General features: G+C 44.1%; 1 protein-coding gene across 5 annotated transcripts; it reads left to right on the top strand.

Moving 5' to 3' along the window:
* Positions 1-920: 920 nt before the first annotated feature.
* Positions 921-16416, top strand: HSF2 (heat shock transcription factor 2). Of its 5 annotated transcripts, XM_055713237.1 has the most exons (14): positions 923-1128; positions 4627-4735; positions 4942-5069; positions 6460-6584; positions 8883-8958; positions 9233-9294; positions 9409-9493; positions 10386-10555; positions 11844-11947; positions 12038-12113; positions 12602-12707; positions 14328-14381; positions 14999-15083; positions 15468-16416. In XM_055713237.1, the coding sequence occupies exons 1-14, from the start codon at positions 994-996 to the stop codon at positions 15755-15757; spliced, it is 1605 nt and encodes a 534-aa protein (XP_055569212.1). In that variant the 5' UTR covers positions 923-993; the 3' UTR covers positions 15758-16416. The 5 variants fall into 5 exon arrangements, 4 of the variants coding, with proteins under 4 accessions (XP_055569210.1, XP_055569212.1, XP_055569209.1 ...); XM_055713234.1 differs by having other exon boundaries at positions 11844-12113; XM_055713238.1 differs by lacking the exon at positions 923-1128 and adding an exon at positions 2080-2325 and having other exon boundaries at positions 11844-12113.
* The last annotated feature ends 730 nt before the right edge of the window (positions 16417-17146 follow it).

Here is a 17146-nt window from a genome sequence, read left to right as displayed (position 1 = left end):
CATTGGCAAGTAACTTGCCAAAATGGAAGTCATTTAGTAGGTTGAAGGGGACGGTGCTGTGGCTTTGTGTTTTGGTGGTCCTTCAGCTCTGGACATGCTCTCCACTACATAGAATCGTAGAATTGTTTAGGTTGGAAAAGACCTTTAAGAAGATTGAGTCCAACCATTAACCTAGGGCTGCCAAGGCCACCACTAAACCATGTTCCTGAGCACCACATTTATGCCTTTTTTTAAATATCTCCAGGGGTAGTGACTCTACCACTTCCCTGGGTACCATTTGGGTTTGGTACTTTCTGAAGGGAAGGGACTGACTGAGTGATCTTTCTTCAGCTGAGGGATTCCACAAGGAACCAATACTCTCCTTGACATTTTACACAGCTGATATCAACACACGGTGTTTAGTGCTGCTGTGTGTGTAGCGTGGGCCACGGGGCAGGGAGATGACTGGTGGGCATCTCAGCAGATGCCGTTACAGCTGCTGCTGCCGGCCTCTGCGTGCCCTCAGCCACGGCCGCGGTGCGGCGGTGCCCAGCCCCCTGCGTGCCCTCGGTGAGGCCCGAGGAAGGCCTTTCCCAGCCCCCGGGGCCGCGCCGCCGCGCTCCACGGCTCCTCAGCCGCCGCCCGCGGCCCCACCGGGAGCGGGTGCCCCGCCCACAGCGTGACCCCGCCCCCGAGGTAGAGGCGCGTCCCCATTGGCCCTGGTCCCTCCACCCGCTTCAGGCCTACCCCGCCCCTGCCGCGTGCCGGGAGGGCGGCCGGGCCCGCGCTGTTGTGACACGTGAGGGCGGCGCACGTGCTGCCGTTATGTAAAGCGCAGGGGGACGGGGCGGGGAGGCGGCTGTCCGGCGCGCACGCGCACGTGCGGCGGGCCGCTGCGCATGCGGGGGGCGCCCGGTGCGCAGGCGCGCGCGAGGAGGGGCGGGGGAAGGCCGGGCTGGCTCTCCTCCCCCGGCGCCCCTCCCCCGGCCAGACGGCGGAGGCTCCCGAGCGACAATGAAGCAGCAGCAGCCGCAGCCGCCCCAGCCCCAGCCGCCGCCCTCGGCCGGCGCGGGGGTCCCGGCCTTCCTCAGCAAGCTGTGGGCGCTGGTGGGCGAGGCCCCCAGCAACCAGCTCATCACCTGGAGCCAGGTGCGGCACGCGGCGGCTGCCCGCCCCGCCCGCGTGCGCGGGGCGCCGGGGGGTGCCCCCCCACACACACACACACGCACCCTCGGCGGTGCCGGACGGTCCCTCCCGCCGCGCCCGGGGCCTCCAGGGCAGGGCCTGCCAGGGCGGGGGCTGCGCGGCGGGCGGGAGCGGCGGGCCTCGGCGCGCGGGGAGCGCGCGGAAAAACCGGGCACGCCCGTTTGGCCTGGTCGGGCGCCCCTCAGCCGACGTGGGGGAGATCACCCCGCCTTGGCCGCCCCCCCCCCCCCCCGCCGGGCCGCCGCAGTTCTCCCGGGCCGGGCGGGGCTGCTGTGGGGAGGCCGGTTGGCCTCGGCGGCCCTCGGCCGCTGCCTGTCCTCTGGCCGCGGCTACCTGGGGAGGACGAGCGGCGGTGCCAGCCGCGGGGCGCGTCCCCTGCCGCTCCCGGGGTGCCGATTGCGGCGGGGGCTGCTTGCCGGCCCGGCTGAGCAGCCTGAGGGCTCCCGCGGGAGGCGGCCGGCGGGCGCCCCTGAGCCCCTGGGGGAGGGCAGGGATCCGAGGGCGGCCGGGGTTTGCGGGGCGCGGACGCGCAGCTCTCATTAAGCCGTGCTACGGGAAACGCAGATGCGCGGTGGGATTTTCCCCCGCGGGTCGGCGAGCTCGTAAATATCAGGGCTCGCCCTTGGCGAGCCGGGGGGCTGTGCGACAGCAGCCTGCTCCAGGCTGAAAGCAGGTGGGGAGTCGGGGCGTCCGCCTCGCCTGCGCTCGAAACGCGCCGGGCGGCTGGCGGCGGCGCTTCCATGGGGCCCCGGGCCGGCCGTCAGCCCGCAGGGGCCGGCGGGGAGCGGCCGCGCGCCTTGGCGAGCGGGCGGCCACGTGGGGCGACAACTGTTGCGGTGGGGAGGGGGGGGCCGGGCCGGGCGGGCACCCTCTGGGCCGCGCTCGGTGGGGGGGTGCGGCCCTCGCTCGCGAGGCAGCCACTTGGGGCCCCGTCAGCAACGGCTGCGGGGGGACGGGTGTCGCCTCTGAGCATCGCGGTCACTGAAGCCCCTGTCCTGAACTGCAGGATACTCATCTGCTGTGATTGTTTTGTTAAAAAATGAAAAGCCTGAGCTGGGTGGCCTGCCGTCCTGCATCATTTCTGTTCGCATCCAGGCTGTTGTAGGTGAGAAAGAAGCATTATCAGAGCAGAGTTTACAGGTATCTTAACATATTGGAAGGCAGGAAGCATCCACTTTCATACAGTGTAATGAGTTTGCTGCAGTAGCATCATTAACTCGTAATAAATGCTAAGCAGATCTTTTTAGTAACAGCTTGTTTTCTCTGTATTGTAGATGTTTTTAAAATAATTTATATAAAAAGTCCTGTTCTCAGACTGTATCAGTATTTCCAAGTAACATTGAGACGGCAGGTCTCAGCTGAATTTATTTTAAACACTCAAGCAGTGATAAAATGTCACCTTAAGCATTTTATTGAGAATGAGTTACAGTAGCTTCAGCCAACACTTCCTGAAGAAGGAGGCAGATAGACTTGGTAGATTAGAGAAGCTCTTCCTCCTAATTTTCTTTCTGGAAGAGAGATGCTAAGGACTGTATGAAGATTCAGATGTTGTCTAGCTTAAGAAGTGCTATTTTTGCCACCTTGCGCTCTTAATGGAGACTTTACAAATCCACTGTTTTATCTCAACTACACACATCAAGGCTATTAGATATACTTGTGTTATTTTCTTAATTAAAAATAAATACTAATTGTTTTATATTCTGCAAGGCTGAAGGAAGATGCAATAATCACAGTTGATGTTATTGTCATCCAGCAGATTTTTGGGGGGGGAGATACTTGGATCACTTGGTACACAAGTGGTGCCATCTTTTAAAAATATGCTATGTCAGTATTGTGGGGTCCAAAAAGTATACCAAACGTATCAGGGAAGGAAGAGTACGGTTACCATAATATTTCACTTTCCTCCCATGCGAAGCCATATCCTTAACACTGTAAGGATAAACGCCATCTGAAACCAAACAGCCAAATTTTGTCTCCTTGTATACATATCCCTGCCACAAATGTGTGTTGTCCATGAAAACATGTAGAAGGAGTACCAAATGAAGTACTTGGAAGATGGCTGTACGCTGCCGTCAGTAACTGCAGGACTTGAAGGTATTTAGCTAGGTGGTAATGCTTCAGTGACTGCAAGTCTTAATGTCTTATGTAAAAAGTCTTAATGTTGGTACAGATTTGCTGTAAACAACTGATGGGGCAACAGGAGCTAGTAGATGTGTTTCCCAGATTTTTCTGTGCTAGGCCTTTCTAGGCTTGCTGCATGAAAGCTGTCTGTTGGTGTCACAGGTCACTGTAGTGCTGCTTGTTCGAGTACCTTCAGATGGGGGGGTCGTTAATGCATGGGCTAAAATGGTCTGTACCTGTCCTTCCTTTTGCTTCCCGTTTCCCTTCCACTGACTTTCTCAGCAGGAGCCAGGTAGGTATTACTGCGGAGTTTTTGTCTTCCTGCTCTCCTCTTGGTCTTAAGCTTCTAACTCATCCCGTGGTAAGCCGTTTATAAATTTTGTTTCATGGCGATCCTTGCTGGTTTGTCAGAAACAAGCTCTTGGGCAGGCATCTTCACACGGTCTCATGGTTGATTCTTTATAATCTTCTTGGGACCATAGAACTGCTGGCATTTGGGGGTAAGAAACAAATGTGACTTGTTGAACTAAAGGGCTTCTAAGAAGATGCAGTGTTGGTGTTGATGTTTGTTGAAGATGACAGGCTTCTCATTAAATGCAGGGCGAGAGTGCTGTGGATATACAGAGGAAACCTGAACCATTATTAAATAGCTAATTTGGAGTCTTCCAGTTATTTGTCCTTTAGTTAATGGAGCACAGTCATTGAAGAACAAATGGCTGAGCCTTCTATTTTAGTCAGAGCCTGTGGATGAAATAAAAGATCAGTCGTCCCTCACAACTGGCATCCCAGGAGTAGGCGGATGTTGCTTTGGGTGGTTACCTTTTTGGTAACCCCAGAACCCAGTGGACACCCTCGGCTCTTTGACAGCTCCCTCTGCTCTACAAATTCTATCAAACTGTTTGTGCTTCTATACTGAAAAGCAGAAGGGGCTTTACGCTAGTGGTTGGTGGTTTTTCCTTGCACAGTCTCTTTGTTAGATTCCTTCCTAAGACTGTGAAGCTACATACAAAATTGATAGTGTTGTCCTGCAGTGAAACTGTGGTAACTATTGGTAAACAATTAATTAATCTTCTTGAGGAAGCAATGTGTAATAACAGAGATGTTCCCCTTCAGATATGGATAGCGATGTAAACTGGTAATACCCTGTTGCTTTGCAACTGCAGAGTTTATACACTTTTTGTTGTGGAAAATTGTAGGCAAGCAGATCAGTTACGTACTGCATGCACAAAGGAAACATTCCTATCTGATGATTAATTCTAAAAGTCCAGCATGTTTTCTGCAATGGTCTTTAAGTAGCTTAATGTGTCTCTCTCATTTTAGAATGGCCAGAGTTTCTTGGTGTTGGATGAACAGAGATTCGCAAAAGAGATTCTTCCCAAGTACTTCAAGCACAACAACATGGCAAGCTTTGTCAGACAGTTAAACATGTGTAAGTTCTTGGGGGTTTTGCTTTCTAGCATAGTTGTAGATCCTGTACATGTTTAGTTGTAGACAGTTTCCTTTGAGCAGTGGCCACTGAGATACTGTCACAGCCTCAAAACAGGTAACAGGATAGTTGGGACAGCATAGTTTGAATTTCTTCATGTGGGTTTTAAGAGGTTGTTGTTGTTTTTTTTCCTTTGTCTTTTTTTAAAGATGGCTTCCGTAAAGTTGTCCATGTTGATTCTGGGATTGTCAAACTGGAGCGAGATGGTCCAGTAGAGTTTCAGCACCCATATTTTAAGCAGGGCCGGGAGGACTTGTTGGAACACATTAAAAGGAAGGTTAGTGAAAACTCAGTATGTGGAAAACCTGTACGAGTAAGTACAAATCAGTAGCAAAGTTCATGTCAAATTTAATTGCAGGATTGTGAGTGCAAGTAAGTTTGGAGTTAGGAGAAGCAAACTGCACTGCTGACATATTTATCTTGACTTGTTTGAAGATATTTTGGGGGATTTGATTAGGTTCCTTCGCCGAACCTTCTTTGCTGTCATTATAGTAAGTTTTACAGGTGGCAAAAATGAGCGAGTTATGCAAATATGACATTTTGCAAATGGGTATTAGAAGAAGTGCAGAGCATGCTTTGACTATACCATCCATAATATAACAATCTGCTTGTTTATATAGCTTGTTTCAGAACAAAGCTACTGTAAGCATTAAACTTTTCACCAAAGAGAATGGGGGAAACCTATAAACATGTTTGTTACGCTTCTAAATGTGATTCTGAAATGTGCTCTACTGTTTTGGTAAAGTCAGGTGAATATAGATACCAAATAGAAATCTGGCAAGTTAAACTGTAGTGAAAGGGTATCATGGTTTAACCCCAGCTGGCAACTAAGTACCACCCAGCCACTTGCTCATCCCCCTGTCAGGATGGGGGAGAGAGTTGGAAGACTAAAAGTGAGAAAACTCATGGGTTGAGATAGACAGTTTAATAGGTAAAGCAAAAGCCACGCACACAAGCAAAGCAAAACAAGGAATTCATTCACTCCTCATCGGCAGGCAGGTGTCCAGCCATCCCCAAGAAGGCAGAGCTCCATAATGCCTAACAGTTACTTGGGAAGACAAACGCCATCACTCTGAATGTCTGCCCCTTCCTTCTTCCCTCAGCTTTATACACTGAGCATGACATCATATGGTATGGAATATCCCTTGGGTCAGCTGTCCCAGCTGTGTCCTCTCCCAACTTCTTGTGCACCCCATGCCTTCTTGCTGGTGGGTTGGGTGAGAAGCAGAAAAGTCCTTGGGTCTGTGTAAGCAGGGCTCAGCAATAACAAAAACATCCCTGTGTTATCAACATTCTTTTCAACACAAATCTAAAACACAGCCCTATACCAGCTACTATGAAGAAAATTAACTCTGTCCCAGCCAAAACCAGAACAAAGGGATATACTTACTAGCACTGGGTTATTGTGAAAACATTATGATGAAGTAGAGCACTTCAGAGAATGCCTGAAGAATCTGAATGTACACGAATTTTTGTAACAACTGAAGCTAATGTGGCGACAGCTGTAAGAAGGAGTTTCTGTGGGTTTTTATTTGATGCTTTGTTTATTATTAACTTAAATGCATAGTTTATCAATGCTAGAAAGAAATATACTTGATTACCAAAAGAAAATAATAGTTAACAATGGGTAAAGGAAGGTGTTGTTTCTGGATTCTAATCTTTTAAAGGTTTCTTCTTCGAGACCTGAAGAAAACAAGATACGTCAGGAAGATCTCTCCAAAATAATAAGCAGTGCTCAAAAGGTGCAAATTAAACAAGAGACTATCGAATCTCGGTTATCTGCTTTGAAGAGGTAAGTTGCTCCATCTGCAACTGATACCTGAAATTGAGTAATTCTGATAATCAGTATCAGCAGAGACCTAATTGTAGGTGTATCTCAATTTCTTACTGCCCAACTTTAAATATTGCTTTAGGAAAACAAATTTCAATTAAAAAATTGCATCAGAAATTGAATATTCTGATATGGCTGAAAGTAATGGGCAGTGTCAGTGTTTGAAGAACTGTCTAGTAGTGTGCAATTAAATAATACCGTTAATAATAGTTCTGTAATGCTGCTGAAGCTGAATATTCAGCTTGGCTCTTAGTGTGAAGTATGGTGGTTTACATCTTCAAGTTTGAAATAGTTACTGTGTTTAGTTTGAGGCAGTTTGGTTTATGCAAATTACTTACAATACTTTCCTAACTACAGTTAATGTCTTTGCTCATTGCTTTTTGTTTTCCTGTTGTTTTAATTCCTCCACTGCTAAAAATTGCAGAAGAGTTAATGCCTGTGAAAATCTGTTTAAAAATCTAATTTGGAAGTTCATTAGTTACCTTGGCAACAGGGGTACAGAAGCTGAAATGCAAATGTAAATAGAGTATTTTTAGAATTGCCTTATTACCTATTTAGTAATTAAAGTTTATTCTCAGCAGTGAGAGAGGTGGGTGTCACAAATTTCTTAATCCTTCAGAGTATGTAGATACAGGCAAGGTATATGAGCATATGCTCATGCACTGTAAGTCCCAGCACCTCAACAGTAACTCTGTCTCAGGACTCCTTAACTTATGTTGAGAATTATTGAGAATAAATTATTGTGTACCTCTGTGGCAGAGGTCACTGATTAGTTCAAGTTCTAAGAAGTAAACGCTGTCATTTCTCGTCTTCAGTTCTAATTACTTGAGTGGTAGAAGATTCAGAGGAAAAGTTACATTGTCTAAGAATAGTCTTTATTAGAATCTGGCCAGTCCGGAGGAAAAATGTTCATATTCATTCTTTTCAAATCATAGATAAGTTTGGGTTGGAAGGAACCCCAGAAGGCCATCAGGTCTTCCAGAGCAGGGCTCACTGGCTGAAATGGTGTCCAATTGCTAATGACCTGACAGTTTGTAGAAACAAGAAGATAGAATGGTTGGTCTTTTGACATTCATATTGTTGTCTCATCAGTTTAAAGTGATTGTGGTAGAAACTGGAGCTAGATCAGAAGACCTAGTCCTACAAAACATGTTAATAAACCTAGTGAGAAAGTGGAGAAAGTTCAGAATCACTGACCTCAGTTGTTAAATTTGTGATGTAACTGTACTCATAAATTGTATGTTGGACATAGGAGTAGTTTGAGCAGTAAGTAATAAGCTTCATCACGCTGCATATAAACAACCATTTCTGAAAACTTAGCTTAAAGTTTCTTAAAAACCCAAACACCGGCAGAGAGATTTTCCTCCTTTTTTTGGCGTATATGTGTTGAAAGCTAAACTGTAAAAGAGAGGAGGGTGGTATGTTGTCTTCCCTTATTCAGGGAAGATTTCAGCAGTCATTATCTGCCTCTCAGCATGCTTTATGCTGTTGGAAACAACAGGGTTCATGGATACGATGGCAAGGGCTGCTTTACAGCAGTTTTTATACTGCTGCAGTAACTGGACTCCTGTGAGTACTGGAACAACCGGTGTTTATAAAATGGCATGCTATCTCTGCTGTGCTGCTATTATTTTTTAGCATCCAACATGCCCCTTTACTGGAGCTAATAGAGGCAGCTATTAGAATGACCTACAGCTGCATGCATGACTTCAGAGCTTGTTCTGTGAAGATTCTTTCAAGGTGGATATACAGTTGCTGACAGGTGGCTTGCATCTAGCGAGAAGTGTGTGAGGGAGGTGGGACAGGCTTGATACAGATCAGTAACTTTTTTTATGGTGGCAAGAGGACACTGCATTCTTATGCCATTTGGTCATTTGCTGCTGCCAGAAACCAGTTGTATGCTTGATTATTATTTTTTTAATTCCTTAGGATTTAATTACTAGAAGGGAGAGGAGAAAATAACTTTGTTACAGGAAAGGAAACAAAGTAGTTAATTTTTAAATGCTGTATGATAAATACTGGAAAATTGGGGTTATTTTTTTTTTAAGGAGGCTGGAAATTCTCTGCAGGCTATTTGTTGTGTTTGGGTCTTGTAATTATTTGCCAAGGCTGCTGCCTGTGTGACTTTCCCCCTCCCTCCCCATCTAAAAACACATTCCAAGAGCTTTAGTGAAGCCAAGTAATCTTTAACAAAAGTTATTAATGTAAATATATTAAAACTTAGTTTTAGTTTGACTTTTAAATCTTCATTTTCAACAGAGAGAATGAATCCCTTTGGAGAGAAGTGGCAGAACTGAGAGCAAAACACTTGCAACAGCAGCAGGTTATTCGGAAGGTAAGGCTTCATTTGAGTGTCATATGTGAATGAGTGAGGGAGTGCTTCTGAACTAGGAATACTGTGCCTTGTCTTCTGCTTATGTAGTGAAATAAACTCAATGTTTGTTGCGCAGAGTTATTCACCATACACCACTCTCTTGTTTCTATTAAAGAGACATTTCACACACTACAAGAAAAAGAGCGAGGGCAAAGCTACCTATGAGATGTCTTGGTACTCTGAGAGAAACCATTACAGAGTAGGGTGATTAACAGTAGTGTTCTTTCCCTTACAGATTGTACAGTTTATTGTTACCTTGGTGCAGAATAACCAACTAGTGAGCCTAAAACGCAAGAGGTAAATATGGGCTTGAAAACTTGCTGTCCAGTCAATATACTGACATGTTTTCCTGACTAAAACCAAAGACTCATGTTTTAAGATGGCTTTCTTCCTTTACTCTTTCTGATTTAGGCCTTTACTTCTGAACACTAATGGGCCTACAAAGTCAAATGTATTTCAGCAGATTGTGAAAGAGCCAGCTGACAGTAACCACCATGTAAGTTTTCTTTTATATGTACTCTTTGTTTATGATGAAGGAAGTTGGGAGCGGGGGGGCAGGCAGGGCAGAGGGGTCAGACAGATCGAGCAGATGGTCTTACAGGGAATAAAACATAGCTGTGCACTGAGAGCTGTCAACTTTGAGAAGTGATATGCCACGTGTTCCCTTCAGAAGCCAAGTGTGTTGATAATCACCATTCACTTTTCAATATAAGCATGTATAAGCCAGTTACCTGTGTATAAAATACAGCTTGATGTGATTCTACTGAAAGTAGTTTGCTTTTAGTATTAGTGCTGTTAGAAATAGCACATGTATGTTGTGTTGTTATCTCTGGGAGTTAGGCGCCCCTAGCCCTGTACAAGGACAAGGATCCAGCACCTTGCTCTGCAAGGCAGCATTTAACCCAGCAAAACCATGTCAAGTTCCTGTGCCATTTGCATGTGTCACACCACTGAAAGTTATCTTCTGCTGTCCAAATAATGGTGGGGAAAGCATTAGAATTAGTGCTGTAGCACAGTACTAGAATTAATAGCTTTATAACAAAGTACTATACAAAGGGCAGTCGCTCTTTTAATATTTATAGTTCTTGTGTAGTCCTGGTGTCACAGCTTTTTTGTTGTTTTTGCTGACAGTGCTAGTGTATTTTTATTTCTGTGCCTGTAGTATTTGCCAAACATTTTTTTTCTGTAGCTGCTATTATCCAGCTTGAGCATTTATTTGTAAATTTTTTCTACTAAATGTAGATAGATATAAACAGCTTGTCATCTCTAAGGTGTAGGAAAGCTCTTACACCTCTTTAGAATTGAAGCATTATAAGGTACAATGGTAACTGTCAGAATGTTGAAGCTCATTGTCCTTCTGTCCCCTGACTTTTCAAAATAATTCTCAGGTACCGCTCAACAGAAATGAGGGCTTAAAACAAAGGGAACAGATTTCAGATGACATCATTATTTATGATGTCACTGAGGATGTGGGTGATGAAGAAAATCCCATGGGTGATGAAGAAAATCTTCCCATTACACCAGAAGCAAATGAAGATACCACTTCGGATTCTTCCAAGTAAGAAGTCTCTAGAAGCGTATATAGATAATTGGCTTTCAAGTGTTGTATAATACGCAGTAATTCAGATGTGTTAGATAACTTTTTTTTAATGAGGTGGTCAGAATTATTCAGTAGTCCTGCACTTACAGAAGCTTCATCTGTGATTTCGTACTAGGTTCTGATTTATTGATGTCTGGATTTGTTCCAAATAGTTAATTGGCTGTCAGAGTTTTAACGTGTGGAGGATAGAGATTAGTGAGAAGTATATGAACTGTTACTGCAGTCTTGGTAAAAACACTACGTGTCCAAAGACAATGTAGGTGATGATGTCTTAGTTTTGGTTATAGTATAGACAGGAATGACTTCCCTTAATTTTAGATTTTTATGGAGAATAATTTGCATGTGTCAGGTGTTGGTTTGGTCTTTGAACTTCATGAAGCCAGCTAATTTCAGGGGGTTTTTTTTCAGTCCTAAGTGTTTGTGACTGCGTTCCTTCCTGTCTGTACATAGTACTATAGAAGTAGTTGATCTTTCAGGTATGAGCAGGTGAAACGTGGTCGAGGGATTGAGATGCAACTCTCTTCCTGAGTTGCATTGCAATGACAGTGCCTGTATTATGTGTGGGGGAATAAAACTTATTTCTAGCTTACACTTGGAATTAGTACCATTGTTCTTGTTCAGCTGATGTGTGGGAATGCATTCTCTGGTGGAAGAGACGAAGATAAGACTGTGATAGAGAGGGTGCTACTTAAGGGTTAAGAAAACTAGAATATGGATGAAATCAAATTATTTGAGACTCTTTCTTGGGTTTTAGGTTGCCTTCCTGGTATACATAACAATGTTAATTAACTACAGCAGTGTTGACTGAGATTATGTTATGGATACCCCAGAGTTGATTATTTTCAACAGGAAAGATGCAAAATATATATTGTCTGTCGAGTTTGATGGCTTCATATGCCTTGGTCCACTTCATACATACTTTACATTTATATGCAAGCTTACGGTTATTCTAATGTAAAAAATTAGTTGTTCTAACGTAAAAAAAAAAATCCGTGTTCCTGTACATTTTTAGTAGTTATTATTGTGGTCTAGCACAACAGTGTTTGCTAGCATTAATTGTATTGAGCATTATGACACCATATCAACGGAAATTTAGAGTATCTTGCTGTGTTTCATATTAAAAAGCAGTAGGAAGGTTTGTTTCCTTATAGCAGCTTGACTGAAGTGAGAAGTAACTAAACCTGTGGAATAGTATCAATTTAAATGAGTGTATGAAATGGTTTAATTCATTTGTCTTATATTATAGCTGTAGTCATTCTCCCGATATTGTAATTGTGGAAGATGATAACGAGGAAGAATACGCCCCTGTAATTCAAGGTGATAAAAGCACCGAATCAGTTGCTGTCCCAGGTAATGATCTGCTCAGCCCTGTCAGTGACAGTACAAGCCCGCTCATGTCAAGTGCTGTACAGCTGAATAACCAGTCAACTTTAACTGCAGAAGATCCAGTCTCAATGATGGATTCCATACTCAGTGAGAATGGAGTAATTTCACAGAATATAAATCTTCTTGGAAAGTGAGTAGCCTGGTCTTCCGTTTTTTTCAATTACTGGAACTGACTGTTTGACCGAAGTAAAAAGAACCGAATAGTAGTTTCTATTGAGAACTTATAGGTCACCTTTATTCCAGCCAGTTTCTAAAGATCCTTCTGTTTTAAGGTGGGACTCTGATTTTCATCGTGAAGCAAGTGAGTCGGGGTGCATAATCTGACTGTGTTAATGTTATAGGTATCATTGTTTAAAGTGTTAGGATTTAGCTGTGTAGCTCTTGCAGGTGGATGGGACTCACCACCTGGATGCAAGAATCACATCTCTGCTAGTGTCATGTCATAGTGTTATGTTGATGTGATACCTGCTTCGGAGCATCTATCTGATTTGCTTGAGTTCTACTCCAAAGAGGCTAAAAGATTTTTAGATACATGTAGTACATGTGTGTAAAGTTTAATTCTGGATTTCTCTTCCTTTTGTTAAGAGATGCAGCAATAAAATATTGTTTGTCTTCTAGAGTTGAACTTCTGGATTATCTTGACAGTATCGACTGCAGTTTAGAGGACTTCCAAGCTATGTTATCAGGACGACAGTTCAGCATAGATCCAGATCTCCTGGTCGATGTAATTGTCACTGTTTAAGTATTTTGGTAATACACTGCAGAAAATATTTGGGTGGGTTGTTCCTGTTCAAGATGGATTTCAAACACAACAGGGGGTTTTTTTCTTCCTTTTAAAAAAGGGAAGTTACGAATTTGTGAATGTGTTTCTGAGGCACTGGTACAATTAGTGCAACACCACTGCTCAAGCAGATGCTTAAGTTTTTGATTGAAAAATGAACTGCTTCATGAAATAACGCTTGTATTTGTTGCTACATGAACTCAGGCCCCAGTTAGATGAATACTTTTCCTTTGAAATAGCCCAGCACATCATCTGTGGCCTTCTCAGTGAACTAGAGTTAAAAAGGCTCTTGGCATTTATTTTACAAGCTTCTCTGCCATTTCAGGTGATTTCTTAGGGGCATTTATTTTACAAGCTTCTCTGCCATTTCAGGTGATTTCTTAGGAGTATGTATATGTTCTCAATTTCTCTTTAGATTTATGTCAAGTAGAATGGTCTAGGTCAGAAGGGACCCGTGCATGGCATCTAGCCCAGCCTCCTTGCTCAAAGCAAGGCCCACTCGAAAGTCTGCTCATGTTGCTCAGGACCTTGTTGACTCAAAATCTGAAATCTGCAGAGATGGGAGATCCCACAGGCCTGTTCCAGTGCTTGACTCTTCTTTGTGAAGTATTTCCTTGTGTCAGTCAGTTTTCCCTGCTGCAGCTTGTAGTTCTTGCCTCTTGTCCTCTGTCCACCTGTGTGGAGTTTGTCTTCTGTGTAACACCTCTTCAGAAGCCCTGGAAGAGTGCAGGTATCCCCCCTTGCCTGCCCTCTCCAGACAAGATCAGCCAGGCTCCCTCAGCCTCTTGTATGTCATAACCTCCAAATGTCTGTGGCCCTCTGGATGCCCTCTAGTTGGAAAACTCTTGTACTGGGAAGCCTAAAACTGGACACTCTTCCAACAAGTGCCCTCAGGTGCTGTGCAGAGAGAAGTAACTGCTTCCAGTGACCTGGCTGTGCTTTGCCTGTAGCAGAGCATGCCTCCCTGCAGCAAGGCTGTGCTGCTGGCTCATGGTAGGGTGCTGTCTACCACAACTCCCAGGTCCCCTCTCAGGAGCTGCTCCTTGTCTGTTTGTTCCCAAACCTGGGCCACTGCATGGGGTTACTGTGGCCGGAATGAGTCTGGCGGCTGAACCCAATGGAGTGCCTGCTGGCCCCTCTCGCACTTTGCTGAAATTCCTCTTAACAGCAGCTCTGTTCTCCCACGGATGGAGGACGCCTTCCAGTTTGGTGTCACTTGCGAACTTGGTCAGGGTGTGTTCTTCCTTACTATTCACAGAATTCTCCACGCAGCAACATAGGAAGGAGTTGGTATTTTAAGACTGCAGCAAACCATGTTAATCTAAGGTAGATGCGATATAGTCGTTACCTTTGTGACTGAGGTTCACAGAATTCCAAACCATTACACTCCAAAGCTAGGTTTTCTTCACAAAAGCGGTAACTACCTGTAAATAAACCCTAATCCTGATAGAGCCTGAAAACATTAAGTACGAGTATTACTCTCACACATTCAGATGTGATGTTCTTGTATTCTTAATGGCAACATCAAGGTACCTAAAACTTGATGTGTTTTGTCTTATTCAGCTTTTTACAAGCTCCGTGCAGATGAATCCCACAGATCATATCACTAATACCAAAGTAAGTCTTAAATCCATTGCTCGATGTACACAGTACTGTGAGATGCAACCTTTATTCATCTTTTACTGTTTTCTTTGCTGGTATAATATCACTTTTGTCATGCTCTGGCTTTCAAGACTTCCATGAGAATAGGAAGGCTGCAGCTGAATTCGTTCTGTTTGTTAGGCTTTAAATAAAAAAGGGAAAAGCACACTAATTAATAATGTTCTTTAAAACTCATATTACCTTGAGGCCAGTACCCCTGCATTGTACCAGTCCCTTGACTTCTGTATCTTCTAAGATTTTAACAGTTGCAAACATGTAGGCACTTTGCCAGAATGGTTTCATCTGTGTTGTCTGGTGGGAAAAGAAACACAAGAATAAGCAGTAAAGCAAAGATCTAGCTCCTTTGAGTTTGTCCTACTCATTTATGAGCATTAGTTTTGGTTCTTGCCTGAGTGAGCCTGTGTTCCCATTTCATGTTTTCTCTGCCAGGGTCTGTTAGTATAGGTTACTGATACCACTGCATCCCTGCTCAAGTGAAAACTTGACTTTTTTAATAGTTGGTCAGCTGTTTTCTAGTGGCCTTGGAAAAATGCTTTTAAACATGTGTTTTAAGATTCTGCTTTCGTTATCAGATGGAGGCAAAGGGAATAGAAACCACCAAGAATAATGCTGGTGCAGCGGCTTCACAGGAAACACAAGTTTCTAAGCCCAAATCAGGTTAGTTGTGTTTTGTTGAAACTGTTTCAACAGTTGAACAAGCATTGTTCTAAAAGCCATCTTGGTTTTTTGGTCTTTGTCTGGTTTTGTGTCATGCTGATAAGCGAATAACCAAAACAAAATACTTACTGTATTTGCTTTTTAGGCTTTTGGCACTGCACAAAGTGCAGAGAAACTGATATTTTTGCAGGAGAATTTTGAAAACAAACAGTGTTATACATGGACGTAACAATTCTTTTAATCAGTCACTGAAAACAAACATGTAAAATGTTTTTTGTTAATTATTCTTCAGATAAATTCTGTGGGTTGGATTTTGGTTTTTTCCTTCTGCGCATGAAAAGGCGTATGAACTGATAATGGTTTTGGAATTTTTTTCCCCCTTAGATAAGCAGCTCATACAGTACACTGCGTTTCCACTCCTTGCATTCCTTGATGGGAACCCAGGCTCCGCTGTGGAGAGCGGGAGCTCCGCAGCTGAAACTCCTTCCTGTGTTGACAAACCCCTGGAAGTGGACGAGCTCCTGGAGAGCAGCCTCGATCCTGAGCCCACCCAGAGCAAACTGGTGCGGCTGGAGCCACTGACGGAGGCAGAAGCAAGCGAGGCCACACTGTTCTATCTATGTGAACTTGCGCCGGCACCCATGGACACAGACATGCCGTTCTTGGATAACTAACGTAATGGGGACTCTGTATATAGTCACGAAAATGAACTATTTATTTAGAATATTGTTTGGTATATTGAGTTTTTTGTAAATCACTGTTTTATGTAACCAGGTAACATGGAATCTAAAATACCTTTCCAATGTTACTTCCTACAAGCAATTGTTTAACGGCACAGTCAGACAAGCTGTTGGGCACGGTTGGCAATACCAAGTTAGACTGTTACTGTACTGCTGTGAAATACTTGGTATTATACATATCGCTAAATACCCCAGGTAACTGAACACTTGTTAATAGTAAGCTTTGATTTATGATTTGTTATACTTCTGGTCTTACATATGATGACGTAAACTAGTAGTGTATGGTTAGGGAGCACCAACTTTCTGTATCTTGGGTTTTTTCTATTTTTTACAAAATTTTGTTTAACAAACACGAGGCTTTTTTTGGGGTGGGGGGACAACCAGGACCTGATGTAGGCTTTTTTTTTCCCTGCTTGAACTGGGAACAAAGTGCCTGTACCTTGCTGAATCTTGGTTCTGCCTTACTTTCACTTCAGTGGAAGTGCTTACACATAGCACAAACTGGGGAACAGTTCCTTACAGCCACCCTGCCCCTCAACTGCATGAGTACTTGGACCATCTACTCTGTTAAAATAAATGTTACTTAAGTGTGATACTTGTTAAGAGTTGTCTCTTATTCTATGTGGCAGGTGGTACCGGTTTAACAGCCTGTGTTTTTCATGCCTTAGGGACTGTGCAGTGTTTACAGGCAAACAGTTTAGTTGACTTCAGGGAGTGTGTGGCTCCAGTGGTTTGTCAGCTGGCTAATGCAGCATGCTGCATTCTCATTTAGCAGTACACAGGAGTGATTTCTTCTTGATTTTCTTACTGAAGACTCCAGCAGAGCCCTGTAGCTTCCCGTCCAGTGGAAGAGCTTTACTCTTGCTCAAAGGTGTACTTCCATGTTTACTCAAGTGACCTTACGGTAGTTTGTATTACACAGCTGAATTGCAGAGGGGTTAACAACACCACTGGATGAAGGTGCAGTTGACATACTTTTAACTATACCTTACCCCAGGCTCCTGATTTACTATAAACAGTAGGTTAAACTGTAACTGACTGTAGGTGTTCTTCCCTTTTTGCTCTCAAACCTGTGGATAGGGAGTTTTGAGAAGCTCTAGTGAGATGCTCCCATGAAGGGAGGAACTGCATTTTAATAACTTCATACACACAACAGGAAGAACACCTTCCACAGCTCTGGCACAGCATTCAAAACTTCCTTTTTTTTTTTTTTTTTTCCTTAAAGGAGTAGCCTAGCCACTTGTACAGGGAGCTGAATCCATCGCCAGCTGTCTGTTCAGCTTCCTAATTCAGTGGACCAGTGATTAGTTACAGGATACAGGA

Source organism: Falco cherrug, chromosome 6 (assembly GCF_023634085.1).
Source record: "Falco cherrug isolate bFalChe1 chromosome 6, bFalChe1.pri, whole genome shotgun sequence".
NCBI classification, from domain to species: Eukaryota; Metazoa; Chordata; class Aves; order Falconiformes; family Falconidae; genus Falco; species Falco cherrug.
Note: the sequence above shows the minus strand (reverse complement) of the source record. Positions and strands in the feature narration are given on the sequence as shown.